Consider the following 21,055-nt stretch of genomic DNA (forward strand, 5'->3'; position numbering starts at 1 on the left):
GACTTACATTTTAATAACTGGTTGACCCTCCTTTTGGCAGCATTGAACTCAACCCAATGTTGTCTGTAGTTGCGGATCAGACCTGCACAACGGTCAGGAGGCATTTTGGACCATTCGTCTTTACAAAACTTCAGCAAAAGTTCAGCAATATTCTTAGGATGTCTGGTGTGAACCGCTAAATCGGGTTGAGGTCAGGACTGTGACTGGGCCTCTCCAGAATGCTTATTTTCTTCTGCTGAAGCCATTCTGTTGATTTTACTACTGTGTTTTGGGTTGTCCTGTTTCATCACCCATCTTCTGTTGAGCTTCAATTGGCGGACAAATAGCCTTACATTCTCCTGCAAAATTAATTTTAAAAAGCCCCAAAAATTATGCTCCTGCACCATACTTTACAGTTGGGATGAGGTTTTGATGTTGGTGTGCTGTGCATTTTTTTTCTCCACACACAGTGTTGTGTGTTCCTTCCAAACAACTCAACCGTAGTTTCATCTGTCCACAGAATATTTTGCCAGAAGCGCTGTGTAACATCCAGGTGCTCTTTTGTGAATTTTAGACGTGTAGCAATGGTTTTCTTTCGGACAGCAGTGCCTTCTTCCGTGGTGTCCTCCCATGAACACCATTCTTGTTTAGTGTTTAATGTAACATAGACTCGTCAGCAGTGATGTTAGAATGTTCCAGAGATTTCTGTGTCTTTAGCTGACACTCTAGGATTTTTCTTAACCTCATTGAGAGTTCTGCACTGTGCTCTTGCGGTCATCTTTGCAGTACGGCCACACCTAGGGAGAGTAGCAAAGTGCTGAACTTTCTCCAATTATAGACAATTTGTCTTTCCGTGGTCTGATGAAGATAAAGGCTCTTATAGATCCTTTGGTAACCCTTTCCAGCATTATGCAAGTCAACAATTCTTAATCTTAGGTCTTTTGTTCAAGGCATGGTTCACATCAGGCAATGCTTCTTGTGAATAGCAAACTCCAATTTTCTGAATTTAAAAAAAAAAATGTATAGGGCAAGGCAGTTTGCACCAACATCTCCAATCATGTCTCATTGATTGGACTCCAGGTTAGCTGACTGGACATCAATTTAGCTTTTGGAAAAGTCATTAGCCTAGGGGTTCACATACGTTTTCCAACCACAATGTTTAAATTATGTATTCATTATGACAAGAAAAATACAATTTGTTATTAGTTTAGGCATACTGTGTTGGTCTATTGTTGTGACTAAAATGAAGATCAGACCAAATTTTCTTGACTAATTTATGCAGAAATCCAGGTAATTCCAAAGGGTTCACATTTTCTTGCCACTGATACTGTACTGTTGGCTTCCTCCACACAAGATGACCAACTCACCATAGCTCACCTGAGGTTATCTAAGTAGGTCATGTTTTCCCCAATACACAGTAGTCTGAAGTGGACTGATATATGGGTCTTGTTAACCAGGGTTATGTGTTTTTCACGGAGAAAGGGAAAGATAAAACACCGAAAAAAATCTTGCTGCGTCTTATACAGTTTTTAAATTTTTTTTATTTTACCTTTATTTAACTGGGCAAGTCAGTTAAGAACAAATTCTTATTTTCAGTGACGGCCTAGGAACAGTGGGTTAACTGCCTGTTCAAGTCGGAAGTTTACGTACACCGTAGCCAAATACATTTAAACTCAGTAAAAATGAATGTCCTAGGTCAGTTAGGATCACCACTTTATTTTAAGAATGTGAAATGTCAGAATAATAGTTATTTTATTTCAGCTTGTATTTCTTTCATCACAATCCCAGTGGGTCAGAAGTTTTCATACACTCAATTAGTATTTGGCAGCATTGCCTTTTTAAATTGTTGAACTTGGGTCAAATGTTTTTGGTAGCCTTCCACAAGCTTCCCACAATAAGTTGGGTGAATTTTGGCCCATTCCTCCTGACAGAGCTGGTGTAACTGAATCAGGTTTCTGGGCCTCCTTGCCTGCACACACCTTTTCAGTTCTGCCCACACATTTTCGATAGGATTGATGTCAGGGCTTTGTGATGGCCACTCCAATACCTTGACTTTGTCCTTAAGCCAATTTGCCACAACTTTGGAAGTATGCTTGGGGTCATTGTACATTTGGAAGACCCATTTGCGACCAAGCTTTAACTTCCTGACTGATGTCTTGAGCTGTTGCTTCAATATATCCACATAATTGTTTTCCCTCATGATGCCATCTATTTTGTGAAGTGGACCAGTCCCTCCTGCAGCAAAGCACCCCCACAACATGATGCTGCCACCCCCGTGCTCACGGTTGGGATGGTGTTCTTCAGCTTGCCTCCCCCTTTTTCCTCCAAACATAACGATGGTCATAATGGCCAAACTGTTCTATTTTTGTTTCATCAGACCAGAGGACATTTCTCCAAAAAGTATGATCTTTGTCCCCATGTGCAGTTGCAAACCGTAGTGTGGCTTTATTATGCTGGTTTTGGAGCAGTGGCTTCTTCCTTGCTGAGCAGCCTTTCAGGCTATGTCGATATTGGACTCGTTTTACTGTGGATATAGATACTTCTGTACCTGTTTCCTCCATTATCTTCACAAGTTCCTTTGCTGCTGTTCTGGGATTGATTTGCACTTCTTGCACCAAAGTACGTTCATCTCTAGGAGACAGAACGCGTTTCCTTCCTGAGCGGTTTGACGGCTGCGTGGTCCCATGGTGTTTATACTTGCGTACTATTGTTATGTAAATTAGCCTGTCAGAAGCTTCTAAGGCCATGACATTGTTTTCTGGAATTTTCCAAGCTGTTTTAAAGGCAGTCAACTTGGTGTATGTAAACATCTGACCCACTGGAATTGTGATACAGTGAAATAATCTGTCTGTAAACAATTGTTGGAAAAATGACTTGTCATGCAAGTAAATGACCTAACCAACTTGCCAAAACTATAGTTTGTTAACAAGAAATGTGTGGAGTGGTTGAAAAATGAGTTTTTCAAATCAAATCAATTTAATGACTCCAACCTAAGTGTATGTAAACTTCCGACTTCAACTCTGTAATGTCAGAAATTAGCACTGAATGCTGCTGATTCCTTCCTGTCTCTTCTCTTTCAGGAAGCTTTTTAGAAGTGAAGTGATGGAATGTAAGTTCTTTGCATCTTTAGTCTGTCTCTCCATTGATAGAAGCTCTGCAGATTTATTATTTTCAGTTTTCAGTTACATTTGAAGCTTTTCATTCCATAAAGCAAGCTTTTCCTCTCCCTTTGCACAGTTTCACTGCATTTGTGAGATTCATCTATTTTTATTCAGTTTATCAATACATAATCAAAAATCTGCACCTCTGCATGCATTCCTCCCCATTTGAAATGGGCTCCGCAGCAATAGTCCTGGAAAGAGTAACCTTGTCAGTGTCACCCTACCACTCCAGCTCAAAACCGCTAGTCGGGAAAATATGATTGATAGAAAAATGATTTATGACGAAGCCAAAGTGTCAAATGCCAAGGTCTCCAGAAGACTACTGTGGACATGTAGGACCGCTCAGTTCTCTGGGTCCTCATGCTAACCCAAATGCAGCCTACAGGATACAATGTAAATCTTCTATCAATGAAATAACTGCACATGACCTTTTCTTTTTTTTATACACTATTTTCATTTGAGTAAGACCTACAGTGCCTTAAGTATTCACACCTCTTGACTTTGTTCGTTTTACAGCCTGAATTTAAAATGGATGAATGTGTTTTTGTCATTGGCCTACACACACTACCCCATAATGTAAAAGTGGAATTAGGATTTATTTTTTTTTATTTTTTTATAAATGAGTTAAAAATGAAAGGCTGGAATATCTGAAGTCAATAAGCATTCAACCACTTTGTTATGGCCAGCCTAAATAAGTTCAGGAGTAAGAATGTGCTTTGTTATGGCAAGTAGATCACAAGATGCATGGATTTACTGTGAGCAGCAGTGTTTAACCTGCTTTTTGTATGACGACCTCGTCTCTGTACACCACACACAGTTATTTGTAAGGTTCTTCAGTCGAGCAGTGCATTTCAAACACCGATTCAACCACAAACTGAGGTTTTCCAAGGCCTCGCAAAGAAGGGTCCCTATTGGTAGATGGGTAGAAAGAAAAGCCGACATTGAATATCTCTTTGAGCGTGGTAAAGTTATTACTTACACTTTGGATGGTGTGTCAATACAAAGATATTTAGGCATCCTTTCTAACCAATTTGCCAGTAAGGGATTTCACTGAGACCAATGTTGACTTTAAAACAGTTTGAGTTTAATGGCAGTGATGGGAAAAGTGAGGATGGATCAACAACATTGTAGTTACTCCACAATACTAACCTAACTGACGGAGGGAAAAGAAGGAATCATGTACAGCAGGTATTCCCAAACTGGGGTAGGGGGTACGTGCGCATTCTTGGCATTTCTTTTCTTCACATTTTCAAACTGTACATTTTATATTTTACAACAGGGCTATACATTTGGGTGAGTTTTTTTTTCTTCTCTTGCCGTTGTAGCCTCTTTTTTTTAATTCTTCCTGCTGTTGCGGATATGGATGGGACAATGCTGGGGAAAGGCCCAAAAAAACTACAGACAATTCCTTCATCAAACAACACTGTTTCACGACGCGTCAGTGACATGGCAGGAGATGTTTTGAAACGATTTACTGCTTTGCATATAAGCCAGTGAATTATGTGTTACAGCTGGATGAGTCAACAGACTTGGCGGGCCTGGTACAGCACCTGGTATATGTCTGTTACGTTTATGGGGAGGGGGTCAATTAAGGAAGACATCCTCTTCTGGAAACCAGGACAACATGAGAGGATATTTACTGGACAGCTTTGTGACATCAAATGGACATTGGAGGTCAAGATGTGGTGGTATCAGTACTGATGGCGCAATCGCCATGACAGGGAGACACAGTGGAGTGGTAGTGTGCATTCACACTGTAGCATCCAGTGTACCCAAGACACTACAGTGAAAATGGTTAACTTTGTTAAAGCAAGGCCCCTGAACTCGTGTATTTTCTGTATTATGCAATGATATGGGCAGCGACCATGTAACGCTTCTACAACATACAGAAGTGTGCTGGTTATCAAGGGGCAAAGTATTGACACATTGTTTTGAATTGAGAGACGAGCTTAAAGTTCTCTTTACTGACCATTTTCACTTGTCTGACCGCTTGCATGATGACGAGTTTCTCACACGACTGGCCTATCTGGGTGATGTTTTTTCTCGCCTGAATGATCTGAATCTATGATTACAGTGACTCTCCACAACTATATTTAAATCAAATTCTGTGTCACATACACATGGTAAGCAGATGTTAATGTGAGGCTATGATTAAGAAGTTGGAGCTCTTCTGTCTGCATTAACAAGGACAGCACACAGGTCTTTACATCGTTGTATGATTTTTTTTTTTGTGTGTGCAAATTAACTCAAGCTTACGGACAATGTCAAATGTGATATAGCGAAGCACCTGAGTGAGCTGGTTGCGCAATTACACAGGTACTTTGTCAAAACGGATGACACAAACAACTGGATTCGTCATCCCTTTCATGCCCTGCCTCCAGTCCACTCACCGATATCTGAACAAGAGAGCCTCATTGAAATTGCAACAAGCGGTTCTGTGAAAATTGTATTTAATCAGACGCCACTGCCAGATTTCTGGATTGGGCTGCGCTCAGAGTATCCTGCCTTGACAAATCATGCTGTTTAGACACTGATGCCCTTTGCAACCACGTACCTATGTGAGAGTGGATTCTTGGCCCTCACTAGCATAACTAAATACAGGCACAGACTGTGTGGAGAAAGATTTAAGACTGAGACTCTACTATACAGAGTAATGTGCATCCTTTAAAGCACACCCTTCTCATTAACCTGTGGTTATTTGGTCATCAAAAATTGTGAATAACTCAAGTTTTATATGTAAGATGGCTAAATAAAGAGCAAAATTATTTATTGTTATTATTATTTTCCCAGGTCCAATAAGAGCTTTGTCACTTCCCACGAGCTGGATTGTGACGACAACTCTTCTCATTCTCATGTTTAGTAAATGTATTGTTTAGTGTGTGTGTGTGGAAGGCTTACAATGATGGTAAAACATTTGAGTCCACTGACCCTGGTTCTAGGGGGATTACACAACTGGAGGTTGAATGTTTGAAGGGGTACGGGACAATAAAACGTTTGAACCACTGCTATTCAGAATCAAAATATTCCAAAACATGTATTCTGTTTGCAACACGGAACTGACGTGATAATGCAAAAAAATGTGGCAAAGCAATGAACTTTTTGTCCCGAATACCAATACAACTCATTACTGAGTACTACTCTCCATATTTTCAAGAATGGTGGTGTTTGCATCATGTTATGTGTGTAACTTGCAATCATTAAGAAATGTCGTTTTTCAGGATGAAAAATAAAGGGTATGTGCAGGCAAAATCCTAGAGGAAAACCTTGCTAGTGGCAGGTAGCCTAGCGGTTAAGAGCATTGGGCCAGTAACCGAAAGGTTGCTGGTTCAAATCCCCGATACAACTTGGTGAGAAATGTCTCTATGCCCTTGAGCAAGGCACTTAACCCTAATTGCCCCTGTAAGGTGTCTGCTAAATGACTATAATGTAAAAATGTTGTCTGCTTTCCACCAGACGCTGAGATGAATTCACCTTTAATTTAAAACAATACTTAACACATGGCCACATCTAAGCTGGAGATGCTTACCACAAAGACGGGGTATGTTCCTGTGAATTGCTGAGTAACAGTTTTGACTTATCTGCTTGAAAGTATATGGTGAGACTTAAATGGTTGTTTTAGTAATGATCAATAACCAATTTGACAGAGCTTGAAGAATGCTGAAAAGAATAATGGGCAAATATTGAACAATCTAGGTGTACAAAGCTCTTGGAGACATTCCCAGAAATACTCACAGCTGTAATCGCTGTCAGAAGTGATTTTAACATGTATTGACTCCGAGGTGTAAATACTTATGGAAATTAGATTTCTGTATTTAATTTTCAATACATTTGCAAAAGATTCTCAAATGTTTGCATTTTGTCATTATGGGGAAAAATAATCAAATTTTCAATTCAGGCTATAGCACAACAAAATGTGCAAAATGTCAAGCGGTATGAATACTCTCTGAAGGCACTGTAACTAGGCCCCTACATGCAATGTACAGCAGATGGTGCATATCATGCCCTATAACAGTTCAAGACTCAAATTGGGTACATTTTGTTATGCTTAATGAAACTCAACCACTTTAGTAATTGTTCTATTATCACTAAAGATGCAATGACTGGAAATTCTTGAAGGGTAGGTAGCATAAACGTAACATGGATTTGCATTAGAATACGCATCAAAAGTCCCAATGCAAAGTTACACCTCATTTTTCGAGTTACTACATAAAAAGATCTGTATTCCAAAGAAGTCATATCGGAAAAGTTTTTTCCAGGTGCGATATAATATGGAGGACCCGGCAAGCCAGCCTATTCCCTATAATGCAAGTAGCTGATTTCCTGGTGTTAAATGAAAATTCAACAATTGTATTTATTTTTTTGCTTAAAACCGGCCCGGGGGTCGCCCGTTGGGGAACCATGTTATAATGTAAACTCCAAAAGAAATAACTTCAAATTAAACCAAATCGTTTGCACTCATGGTTTCAGTTGAATTTGCAGCCAACTTTGAATTTATTGTTAAAAATCAACTTGCGAGATTGTTAGCCAGTTAGCCTGCTAATGTTAGCCCTACCAGACTGCTAACATGACATTAGCGCTGCATGAGTCAGCCAGTTGCTGTCAACATCTAGCTTACAGCTACAATAAAATAAACCAACATTTTGGAAATATATTAAGCTATCTAACCAATTATCCAAGAATGTTCGCAATAAGCTGTTAGACTATATGACCAAAAGCTTGTCAAACATCTCATTCCAAAATCATGGGCATTCATTTACAGTTGGTCCCCCCTTTACTGCTACAACAGCCTCCACTCTTCTGGGAAGGCTTTCCTCTAGATGTTGGAACATTGATGCGGGGACTTGCTTACATTCAGCCACAAGACCATTTGTGAGGTTGAGCACTGATGTTCGGCAATTAGGCTTGGCTCGCAGTCTGCGTTCCGATTCATCCCAAAGGTGTTTGATGGGGTTGAGGTCAGGGCTATGTGCAGGCCAGTCAATTTCTTCCACACCGATCTCGACAAACCATTTCTGTATGGACCTCGCTTTGCGCATGGGGGCATTGTCATGCTGAAACAGGAAAGTGTCTCCCCCAAACTGTTGACACAAAGTTGGAAGAGCAGAATCATCTAGAATTTTTTTATTTATTTTTATTTCACCTTTATTTAACCAGGTAGGCTAGTTGAGAACAAGTTCTCATTTACAACTGCGACCTGGCCAAGATAAAGCATAGCAGTATGAGCAGACAACACAGAGTTACACATGGAGTAAACAATTAACAAGTCAATAACACAGTAGAAAAACAAAGGGGGGAGTCTATATACAATGTGTGCAAAAGGCATGAGGTAGGCGAATAATTACAATTTTGCAGATTAACACTGGAGTGATAAATGATCAGATGGTCATGTACAGGTAGAGATATTGGTGTGCAAAAGAGCAGAAAAATAAATAAATAAAAACAGTATGGGGATGAGGTAGGTGAAAATGGGTGGGCTATTTACCAATAGACTATGTACAGCTGCAGCTGTCATTGTAGGCTGTAGCGTTAAGATTTCCCGTCATTGTTCGGGCTAGGCTCCTTAGTTCCAATGACAAACATCCCCAGACCATTATACCTCCACCAAACTTTACAGTTGGCACTGCATTGGGGCAGGTAGCGTTCTCCTGGTATCCGCCAAACCCATATTTGTCTGTCGTACTGCCAGATGGTGAAGCATGATTCCTCACTCTAGAGAATGCGTTTCCACTGCTCCAGAGTCCAATGGCGGAAAGCTTTACACCACTCCAGCCAACGCTTGGCATTGCGCATGGTGATCTTAGGCTTGTGTGCCGCTGCTCGGCCATGGAAACCCATTTCATGAAGCTGACGTTGCTTCCAGAGGCGAGTTTGGAACTCGGTAGTGAGTGTTGCAACTGAGGAAAGACAGGCTTCAGCAACAACGCTTCAGCACTCAGCCTTTCAATTCTGTGAGCTTGTGTGGCCTACCACTTTGTGGCTAAACCGTTGTTGCTCTTAGACATTTCAACTTCACAATAACAGCACTTACAGTGAAATCGGGGAAGCCCTAGCAGGGCAGAAATCTTACCCCATTGAAGTTGACATTTTTAAATGGTTAGGGTAGGGTTTAAGTGTAGGGACGTCCCAAGGTTCCCAGATAGCATTAACCCTCGGTAAACAGTGTCAAGCACTCGTCATGGAAATGGCGGTGGTGAAACGTGATTTTTGGACCAGTCCCTGACAAGTGACAATCCATACACCAAAATGTTGCTTCAAAGTGCTATTTTGTAACCTGCCATGTTTTTTTGTGTCTCTGAAAATATTTAAATGATAGAGCTTGAGGAATACCCTACGCAAAGGTCAAATTTAACGCACCATATTTTGCGGCCTTCAATAAAGGGCTGTAGTCAACGTTACCACAGAGATGAACGTTTAGCACGGCACTTGCTTTTACATTTTGGCATAGCATCCATGGTTTGCTACGACACCCCACCATGACACTTCACCTAACTGTATATAGCCAGTGCACATTTTTGGCACTGTTGAGCTGTCAAACTTCTATCTACTCGGCACTCACTGTAGAAGCACCATCAGTTCGTTTGCAGTAGTTCACTCCTCTTCGACTGGGGTGATGTGAAGTAAGCAAACAATTCATTATTTTTGAATGACTACTGACTCGAGAATCCTAATGAGTTTTTTTCTGAGTGACTTGTTCATTTTAGTCATTTGTCTGACCTGCTGGTGAGCAATGCATTCCGCCAAAAGTCGTTCACAATCCAGTCCAGTTGCGGCCACTACTAGACCCAGTAATCAACAAATGTACATTGTTTTTAAATTACACTTTCACAAGTGTCAGCCACATGACAGCTCCAGTAAGCCCTTTTATGGCAGAGATATGTATATAATGATGAGATGGTCATGTCTCCACCCTAACAATGGGAGTCGTTGGCGGGAAGGCAGGCGACCAAGTTTATGTCCAAAATATTTTGGGCAGATTTTGGTGAGAATGAAAGCACTAGCTTCGCCTATTCCTCTCTGCTTATGGTGAACGAGAGGCTTGTAGAATCATGACTCTTTCGAGTTTTCAGTTCATTGTTTGCCGGTAAGGGGTCCTATGTTCATTACTTTCTCAAATTAGCGAGATTAGTCGAAAGATGTTATTTTGAGGAGTCTCAGATCAGTCAGTAAAAAGAGCCAAACTTCCCATCACTATCTGACTGGTGTAGTTGTGGTCAATGGTAGTGTCAGTCTTACTGTAGCGTGCCAAGACGAGATGTGTTTATAGTCATGTAAAGGGCGCGCTCTTAATGCAATTTCTTTTAAATTCTATTAAAGACAGCGTTTTCTACATCTTTATGTAGGTTATTTTTGGTGTATTAAACGCAGACAAATACATCCATAAAAGGCTAATATCAGCATATTTTGTGTTTTTTATTATGTTGGTCTACTGATAAATCGGTCAGGCTAGTTGAGATGAGCAAGATGCAAGTCTGCACTCACACAGTGTCTGCAACATGGGTTTGCTTCACGCTCTTCAGTGTGGAGCCACAGGACCAAAACAGTGGAGAAGTTGAGCCTCACTCTTCAACGCTCTTAGTTGTGGAAATTGACCCACTATGCTGTTTACTTTCTGCATCTACATCCTATCACGGAGTCTACCTTTTTGAGTGGCTGAAGTGAAGATGAATGTGTTCTTAATCATACATCTCATCAAGTTGTCTATAGGGCTATTACTGCCATATTAAGCATATTTTATTTCAGCAGGCTAATATGTTTGTTTGGCTTGGTGCCTTTTTTGGCATAACGTGAAGTTTTGGGAGTGCAAAGCTCAGATCTAAATCTGTTCCCCTTTTTAAACCAAGTAAACCTCAATGTTCTTGTTGGGTCCACCCCATTAGACAAAGTTTAGGTCTTTGTGCTGTCCAGAGAATGTGATGTTGGAGTTTTCCAAGTATGTTTATAAGAGACTCATCACCTGATTGTATCTTTTGAAGTGCTCATCCTCTGCCCCGTCTGTCTTGAGATGGTGTGCACTCCCCTACACTTTCCATAATCTGTTTTGTTTTTCTACTACTGTGCTGTAATAAAATATAAGCCTTCCTTTTTAGTGAATTTTTAGTACATGGCAGTTTTATGAGCATACGTTTGTACGGTCTTCCTATGTTATTAGCACATTTGTCGTCCTAGTCTCCTATGTTGGGGTAAAAGTGGGCCGCTCTCTTTTCTCCATGCCAGTTCTGGAGTTTGCCCTGCTGACCACATGAGTATGTTAAACATTAGCTATCACCACTCACCCCTCTGGCTTCACTATTGAACAGGTATAGACTGACATTACTGCAGCTGAGGGTAAAGAAGGAGAGCAGGTGAGGGTGGATAAGAAAGCCACTAAAACGAGGACGAGGGAGAGAGGAGAAGACAGGGATTTTTCTCTCTGACCTTGGGGTATTTTGACTGGAGTCTATCTGTATTTTCTAATTGAGGAAATGGATCCACAGACCCCTCTCTGAGTCGCTCAGGTCAGTGCTGCTTTATCTTACCCAGTTTGACGAAGTCTGACTGGCTTATCAATACTATCTTTATAGTATACGGAGCAAAAATATAAACATGCAACAATTTCAAAGATTTTACTGAGTTAGAGTTCATATCAATTCAAATGAATTCATTAGGCCCTAATCTAATTAATTTAATTTGACTGGGAATACACATATGCATCAGTTTGTCACAGATACCTTTACAAAAAAAAGGTAGGGCCATGGATCAGATAACCAGTTAATATCTGGTGTGACCACCATTTGCCTCATGTAGTGCGACACATCTCCTTGGCATAGAGTTGATCAGGCTGTTGATTGTGGCCTGTGGAATGTTGTTCTACTCTTCATTGGCTGTGCGAAGTTGCTGGATATTGGCGGGAACTGGAACACCCTGTTGTACACGTCAATCCAGAGCATCCCAACCATGCTCAGTGGGTGACATGTCTGTTGAGTATGCAGGCGCTGGAAGAACAGGGACATTTTCAGCTTCCAGTAATTATGTACAGATCCTTGCGACATGTGGCCGTGCATTATCATGCTGATACATGAGGTGATGGCGGCGGATGAATGGCACGACAATGGGCCTCAGGATCTCGTCATGGTATCTCTGTGCATTCAAATTGCCATCGACAAAATGCAAATAGGTTTGTTGTCCATTGCTTATGCCTGCCCATACCATAACCCCACCTCCACAATGGGGCACTCTGTTCACAACGTTAACTTAAGCAAACCGCTCGCCCACAAGACGCCATACGCATGATCTGCGGTTGTGAGGCCGGTTGGACGTACTGCCAAATTCTCAAACTATATATTTTTCTAGGCGGCTTATGGTAGAGAAATTAATGTTCATTTATCTGGCAACAGCTCTGGTGGACATTCCTGCAGTCAGCATGCCAATTGCACTCTACTCTAACTTGACATCTTGGGCATTGTGTTGTGTGACACAACTGCACATTTTAGTGTGCTTTTATTGCTCACAGCACAAGGGCACCTGTGTAATGACACACTTCTTAATATGCCACATCTGGATGGATTATCTTGGCAAATGAGAAATGCTCACTGATGAGGATGTACGCACATTTGGGCGCAGAATTTGAGAGAAATAAGCTGTTTGTATGTATAGATAGTCTCTGGGATCTTTCAGCTCATGAAACATGGGACCAACACTTTACATGTTGTGTTTATATTTTTGTTCAGTATAGTTTTAGGTTGTCTTGTGGTTTCTGCCTAACAGGGCCTATGTGAGGTGCTCTACCTTTATTTCAGCAGATTTATTTTTACGCTTGGTCTCTTCAGCAGTTTCTTTGGGAGCTTATCTTGTTTGTGCATTGGGCTATTAAACAAGCCTGTTTTAGATTCCCAGCCAATGAATGTGTGAACACAAGCTGTCGCCCAACAAAGACCACCCGGTGAGCTATGAGCGGTGAGCGTGGTGAGTGCTCATTGACAGCTCCACTCGCTGAATGCTTAGTGAGCCCTTCTAGTGCTGGAATGTAAGTGCCTAGCTCCTTGGGTTTTAATGGGCATGTTAAATGTGACTCTTCAAGGAAAAGTGATGGTGGCCAAAATAAAATCTTAGATTATTTTTATCATTGCCGGACTTTGCTGCTCAACATTTGCTTTAGTTCAGTTTATTTGTTCATGGACTGTGGCTGCCTGCTGGGTGTTTCATTGATGTTTGGTTCTATACTGCAATTCTATAATTGACAGAATTCTATGGATCTTTGCTGGATCTCCACTCAGCAGATGAGTTCTCACTTGGGTTGAAGTCTGACATGAAGAGACCCCACATGACTTTCCAGTTTAGGTGGTATTGTTGTTCCCCACAGGAGGATCACTTTACTACGACACAGGCCTATTTTTGTATTTTGGCAAATCCCTGTCAGGTGTTTTGTTTAACATACAGTGCCTAGTGAAAGTCTACACATCCCTTGCACAGTCTTCACATTTTGCAGTTTCAAATTAGGATTAATTGGGATTTTGTGGTTGTTCATTTGGATTTTTTCCTACCGTTCTACACAACCTACTCCACATTTTTTTACTTTTTTTTTTTTTAATAGAAAAAAGACTCCCAGCAATAAAATATTGTGTACAGTACCAGTCAAAAGTCTGGAGACCTACTCATTAAAGTTTTTCCTTTATTTTTACTATTTTCTACATTGTAGAATAATAGTGAAGACATCAACACAACACTATGAACTCGGACTTCAGGGTTGAATTGCTGCAAAGAAACCACTACTAAAGGACACCATAAGACGAAGAGACTTGCTTGGGCTAGGAACACAAGCAATGGACATTAGGCCAGTGGGAATCTGTCCTTTGGTCTGATGAGTCCAATTATGAGATTTTTGGTTCCAACTGCCGTGTCTTTGATACGCAGAGTAGGTGAACAGATGATCTCTGCATGTGTGGTTCCCACCGTGAAGCAGGGAAGAGAATGTGTGATGGTGTGGGGGTGCTTTGCTGGTGACACTGTCTGTGATTTATTTAGAATTCAAGGCATTCTTAACCAGCATGGCAACCACAGCATTCTGCAGCGATACACCATCCTGCCTGTCCTTCAACCCAAATATCTCCAAGCCTTATGAGCTCTTTTCTATGCTATATAAACAAATGTGTTGAAGGACAGGTGGAAACACATGAGGTTTGCCAGACTTTTACAGGATTGCACAGGCGTTATAACAGCAAAAACAAGTACAAATAAAAAGTCCTGTTCTAGGATGATGGTCTAGGATGTGAAGATTGGTGTACATTATTAGTCTGTATCTTGTTATACTATAGCTACCGTCTGGCAGATGTGAATCAGAAACAATAGAATTTAAATCAATAATATGAACACATTTAGAATGGGGCTATGAGAAGATAAAGGATTACTACAGTAGAAATGGTTAATAAGTTGTCCTAGGTTCCACACTACAGTATACGTTCCTATTTAAAAATCCTCAGCCTTTTTTGGGGATACTAAGCTAACATACAGTATGGAATTGTTTTAAGATCGTCATATTCTGGATTATTTAGGTATTTGATTTTGAATTTTAGGACCCCTTTACGTATCATTTTTCTTTTGGATTTATTTGATAAAACATTTAATTTGGCTTTTAGCCCATAGATACGCATTGAATTACATGCTCATAAATGGCTAAAAAGGCAGTCAAAAAATAAATAATAAGGAATATATTTTTGAAGTGTCTGTCCTATATCTAGGAGATATAAGAAAGGTCAGGATTTGTTATTTTTTTGTTGACATATTTAACCTCTTTTTTTGCGGGGACACAAAAACCCTAACCCAATGGGTTACCCTGAGATGACTCCCATGACACTTGTGGGGGTCGTAGAGCACAACGGAGAACACTGTTCGAGTCTTCCCTTTCCATGGTGAGGTCATATTAGTTGGTAGCTCAAACGGTTCAGATGCTACAGACCGAAGTTGGCACAGCATTACCAACTTCAGACGAGTCCTGTGACACTTGTGGGGATCGTAAAGCAAAATGTAGAACACCACCGTGTGGTCATATCAGTTTGTAGACCAAACTGTTCAGCCGCTACAGAAGTTTTCGTGAGAAGACCTATGTCTCATGGTCTGACAAACACTGCTGCAGCTCGGCGATGTTCCACTGCAGATGCTGATGGCAGACATAGGCGGATGCGGTGTATTGCAAATAACCCGATATCTGTAGTTTAAACTGACAGATTTGTATTATAGTATTTAGATTGACTCATGGGTGTGTCAATGGATGTTAAAGGATTAAAATTGCTGTCACTATTTTAACTTTATAAATGTAGTTTAGGAATGTAAAGGATTTCACATTGTTCCGACACGCTCGCTGCTGATAAATATGCACTGGGTTAAACTAATGGTAGACAAAAAATATATATAGAGCCAATATAATAACTGGCTTATGAAAACACTTCTCTCAGGATGCAATGTTTTTTTTTACAAATATTTTGTGATCTTAAAGATGTATCTATGCTCCCCCAAATCTTTCTACCCCAGGTCCTCATTTAAAAAAACAGCCCGAGCTATAGGTTGGCGACACGGGTGATTTTTAAAAGGAATGTCCTAGAAAAATAATAGAATTTGGTAAATTTGCAGTTGGCCTGAATATGTAGTTATATGTGCATGCATATTCACTGCAGTGTACAAAACATTAGGAGCACCTGCTCTTTCCATGATAGACTGACCAGGTGAATCCCGGTGAATGCGATTATCCCTTATTGATGTCATCTGTTAAATCCACTTCAATCCGTGTAGATGAGCCCTGCGACGTGGACTGTGTGCCATTCAGAGGGTGAATGGGCAAGACAACAGATTTTAGTGCCTTGAAAGGACTGGGGTGATTATCAGAATGGGACTAAGTGAACCACATGTTGTCAGTCAAACCTGTCTAAGATGGCTGACGTATCAGTCTTACTAGGAGTAACAAAATGGCTTGCTGCTCTAAAGGGGAGTTCATCTCCCTCCAATTTACCACACGCTATGATAATCTGTCAGCCCAATGGGCTATACCGTTGGACATGTCTCACGCTAGTTTTAATCTTAAAGGTTAGGTGCCAGTCTGTTTTTGTTAACTGTGTTCTGTGCTTATCTGGGATATCAGAGTTCAGTCAATAATTTCCACAGAGAGGGACTCTGTCTTTTACTGTGTGCTAATCTGATTTGCATGTCTGTGTGTCGATCCTCTGACCGCTGTTCTCCTCTGATGAACTTTGAACTATGAGGGAAGGCAAATAGAGGATGGGCTGAATGCACATTTTTGGAGATGGGACAGGATGGGAGATTAGATGTTGTGGTCCCAACTGTGATCTAGTTAGTGGTAACAGATGATGCACCTTGACCCCGGTCTGAACAGAGCTACCATACTTCATCCTGTCTAGTTTTGGAGACCATGAAGACTACAGTTCTGTTTTTAGTTTGCTCTTAAATGTATGTTATCTGCTAATGTAATGTAATGTCATAAAAGCTTGATCAAAGGGAGAGATCCTAATATATGTATGTACATAGTGGGGCAAAAAAGTATTTAGTCAGCCACCAATTGTGCAAGTTCTCCCACTTAAAAAGATGAGAGGCCTGTAATTTTCATCATAGGTACACTTCAACTATGACAGACAAAATGAGAAAAATATGGTTCCCAATCAGAGACAACGATAAACACCTGCCTCTGAGAACCACTTCAGGCAACCATAGACTTTTCTAGACAACCCCACTATACCACAATCCCAATACCTACAAAAACCCCAAGACAAAACACACCACATAATTAACCCATGTCACACCTTGGCCTGACCAAAATAATAAAGAAAATACTAAGACCAGGGCATGACAAGCCTAGCATAGCATTATGCCTTGCTAGCAGCAGGCAAACTTGTCACGGAAATCAGAAAAGCAATCAAATTAAATTGTTTACCTTTGAACATCGGATGTTTTCACTCACGAGACTCCCAGGTAGACAGCCAAAGTTCATTTTTTTTCCCCAAAAGATGATTTTTGTTGGCAAAATAGCTCCGTTTGTTCTTCACGTTTGGCTGAGAAATCGCCCGGAAATTGCGGTCACCACAACGCCGAAAAATATTCCAAATTAGCTCCATAATATCGACAGAAAAATGGCAAACGTTATTTAGAATCCATCCTCGAGGTGTTTTTCTAATATCTATTCGATAATATATCCGTTGAGACAATTCGTTCTTCACTAGGACCGATTGGAATAATGGCTACCTCTGTATTTTACGCGAGAATCTCTCTCGGAGCCACCATGTGACCACTTACTCAATGTGGCCGCCTATGCCTATTCTTCAACAGAAATGCGTAAAACTACCTCACAATGCTGCAGACACCTTGTGGAATACGTAGAAAGCGTAAGCTCGTTGATGGTACATTCACAGCTGACTAGGGAGTCATTGGAACGCAGCGCTTTCAAAACCTGGGGCACTTCCGGATTGGATTTTTCTCAGGCTTTCGCCTGCAACATCAGTTCTGTTATACTCACAGACAATATCTTTACAGTTTTGGAAACGTTAGTGTTTTCTATCCAAAGCTGTCAATTATATGCATATTCTAGCATCTTTTCCTGACAAAATATCCAGTTTAAAACGGGAACGTTTTTTTTTCTTCAAAAATAAAAATACTGCCCCCTAACACCAAGAGGTTAAAGATGTTGTTACAGGTCTGTGAGAGCCAGAAATCTTGCTTGTTTGTAGGTGACCAAATACTTACTAAATTCATAAAAAAATCCTACAATGTGATTTTCTGGATTTATTTATTTTTTCTCATTTTGTCTGTCATAGTTGAAGTGTACCTATGATGATGATAAATTACAGGCCTCTCTCCTTTTTAAGTGGGAGAACTTGCACAATTGGTGGCTGACTAAATACTTTTTTGCCCCACTGTACATGCATGCACTACCGTTCAAAAGGTTGGCGTCACTTAGAAATGTCCTCGTTTTTTAAAGAAATGCCTTTCCCCCCCTTTTTAATGTCAATTTTAAAATAAGATCAAATGGATCAGAAATACAGTGTAGACATTTAATGTTGTAAATTACTGTTGTAGCTGGAAATGGCTGATTTTGTTTATGGAATATCTACATAGGTGTGTAGAAGCCCATTTATCAACCATCCACTTTGTTCCAATGGCACGTTGTGTTAGGTAATCCAAGTTTATCATTTTAAAAGGCTAATTGATCATTAGAACCATTTTGCTGTCATGTTAACACAGCAAAATGTTCAACTGAACAACAGCACAACTGTTGTTCTGATTTAAAGAAGCAATAAAACTGGCCTTTAGTAGTTGAGTATCTGGAGCATCAGCATGTGTGGGTTCGATTACAGGCTCAAAATGGCAGGAAACGAAGAAGTCTCCTTCACTGTTGACTGGTGTTTTTGCAGGTACTATTTAATGAAGCTGTCAGTTGAGGACTTGTGTGGTGTATGTTTCTCAAACTAAACACGCAAATGCAGTTGTTCACCGGGGCTTCTCAATCTATTCTGGTTAGTGCCAGTTTGCGCTGTTCTGTGTGAGGGAGTAGTACACAGCATTGTACGAGATCTTCAGTTTCTTGGCTATTTCTCACATGGAATAGTCTTCATTTCTCAGAACAAGAATAGACTGACAAGTTTCAGAAAAGTTATTTTGTTTTTAGCCATTTTGAGCCTAATCGAACCCACAAATGCGGATGCTCCAGTTACTCAAATCTAGTCTCACTTTTGTCAGCCTGCCAAAAACACAAACACGTCTTATTAATTTCCAGCCAATGGCAAAAACAAGGTCTAAAGTTCAGTGGCTCCAGTAGTTTGGATCTGGGGCAAGGGCTTTTTTTCCCCCAGGGATAATGCAGACTTACATTTTTTAAAATAAAATGTATGAGCAAGATGATAATTCAAATTATCCAGTTTCAGATGCCCATATCCAGGGCTGCTTAGGGAAGCCTGGTGATTTCATTAGTATATCTGTTTGTACAGCTGGGCATGTGTTGAACCCTGCCCACTGTGCCCATGGCTAAACAACCATGTCTCTGCTCCAGAAGTGCCCATGATTGATGACATGGCCTGTATGCTAGGTTCTGCACAACTAATCTATTTCAGATCGAAATTGCAGTATTGGCATGTGCAATATCCATATCACGAGGCTGTGATTTTTATTTGACAATCCGTTAAAGCTGCAGTATGTAACTTTGTGGGCAACCTGAACAAATTTACATAGAAATATGTTATAGATCTGTCACTCATTGAAAGCAAGTATAAGAAGCGTATAAGAATCTGTTCTTAGTGCGTTATTTCTATGCTTCCCGTTCTTTAGTTTTAGTTTTTGCATTTTTTACTTTGGGTTTTGTACACCATTTTCAATCAGTGGGATCTACAATATTTTGAGTTATGGGCTCGGTATTTCACAGCGGTTTAGATGGTACAGTGATTCTATACACTATACCTGCTTGTTTTGTCTCACAAACTAAAATTAAGCTAACTATTGCAATTTTAGCAACCAGGAAATGGCAGAGCAATTTCCGCATAGTGCGTCTTAATACATCAAAAACTATACTATGGTAACTCCTCCAATGAGATGCGCTACTAGACTCTGTTCATTCACTCTCTACATGCACAGAGGATGCTGACCAATCACAAGCGGGCACTCACTCTGCATGGCACGCAAATGCTGGCCAATCACAAGTGTCCCTGCATGCTGGTGAGAGAGAAAGGGCATTGGTCGTGTTGGAAACATGAGTGCTGCTAGTACTAACGAGAAGTCGATTTGGTGCCAATGAAGGGCGCATCTTCATTGGAAATAGCAGTATTTCGGCTACAGGCCGATGTCAACCAAATGCAAGTGTTGTGCTTGATTGATTGCCGATACATTTTCAGACTCAAGTAAAAGGGTCTGCAAAAACATTATTTTGCCCGCGCTACAGACTGATATACCGGTCCGCTAATACAGGACTAGTAACGGCCCAGTGCACGACTTTAGTGAAGAAAAAATTCAGGAGGTGCTGCAACACCCACAGCAACCCTACTTCCTGCTGCCGTGCAAGTCTCCATCCCAACGCTGTATAACAAAATTAAGGGAGAAGTTGAAACATGCTACTTTGAAGGAATGGACCAGACTACAATGTTTTGGACACAGGCTGCATCTTGCAATCAGTAGGCTACATATTACATGTTTTTCAGGTATTTTGATTTATTTCAATTATCATAATGATTGAGCCTACAATCATAATCTTCCTATTCCATCTACAGCCTGAATAAATAATTAACCCTCCCGAGTGGTGCAGTGGTCTAAGGCACTGCATCCCAGTGCTAGCTGTGCCACTAGAGATTCTGGTTCGAGTCCAAGCTCTGTCGCAGCCGGCTGCGACCTGGAGACCCATTTGCCCAGCGTCGTCGGGATTAGGGGAGGGTTTAGCCGGCAGGGATTGTGCGCCCGGCCCGCCATAGTCGCTCCCCTCTTTTCCCATCTATTAGATCTTTGGAGTGACATAATGGTAATGTTGACTGTCTTACTGATACAAACTATATTATGTGTAAGTATTTCGGGCCGGGCGCAATGCACTCTGACACGGTCGCCAGGTGTATGGTATTCCCTCCAACACATTGGTGCGGCTGGCTTCCGTGTTAAGCGGGCATTGTGTCAAGAAGCAGTGCGGCTTGGCTGGGTTGTGTTTTAACCGTGTCTGATGGTATTACTAAGTGTTTGAAAATCGACCTTTGCCTCTCCCGAGTCCGTATGGGAGTTGCAGTGATGGGACAAGACTAACTATCAGTTGGATACCATGAAATTGGGGCAACAGTGTTTGTTAATATGTAGTAATAATATACAGCCGATAACGATGTTAGAAAATATTTGTTTCATTTGGTTCTGTGTTCAGTTAGCACAGTATGTATTAATTTGTTGATCTCATTTTAGAAGTGATGTTCTCTACC

The 21,055-nt window shown here is 40.8% G+C and overlaps 1 protein-coding gene across 7 annotated transcripts in view; it reads left to right on the plus strand.

Moving 5' to 3' along the window:
- LOC100136219 (vitamin D3 receptor A) overlaps positions 1-21,055 on the plus strand; it is a 92,443-nt gene that overhangs the window by 26,592 nt on the left and 44,796 nt on the right. For 2 of the 7 annotated variants that reach the window (XM_021566307.3, XM_036947165.2), the window contains exon 3: positions 3,060-3,088. The exons of 4 other annotated variants lie outside the window; for them this stretch is intronic. In XM_021566307.3, the coding sequence (XP_021421982.2) occupies positions 3,082-3,088 (7 nt within the window). In that variant the 5' untranslated portion in view covers positions 3,060-3,081. Of the gene's footprint in view, positions 1-3,059; positions 3,089-11,404; positions 11,636-21,055 lie in introns of those variants that run through there. One more of the 7 variants, XM_036947167.2, reaches the window with a different exon arrangement.

This window comes from Oncorhynchus mykiss, chromosome 16, assembly GCF_057628025.1.
Source record: "Oncorhynchus mykiss isolate SJ-2025 chromosome 16, ASM5762802v1, whole genome shotgun sequence".
Classification (NCBI taxonomy): Eukaryota; Metazoa; Chordata; class Actinopteri; order Salmoniformes; family Salmonidae; genus Oncorhynchus; species Oncorhynchus mykiss.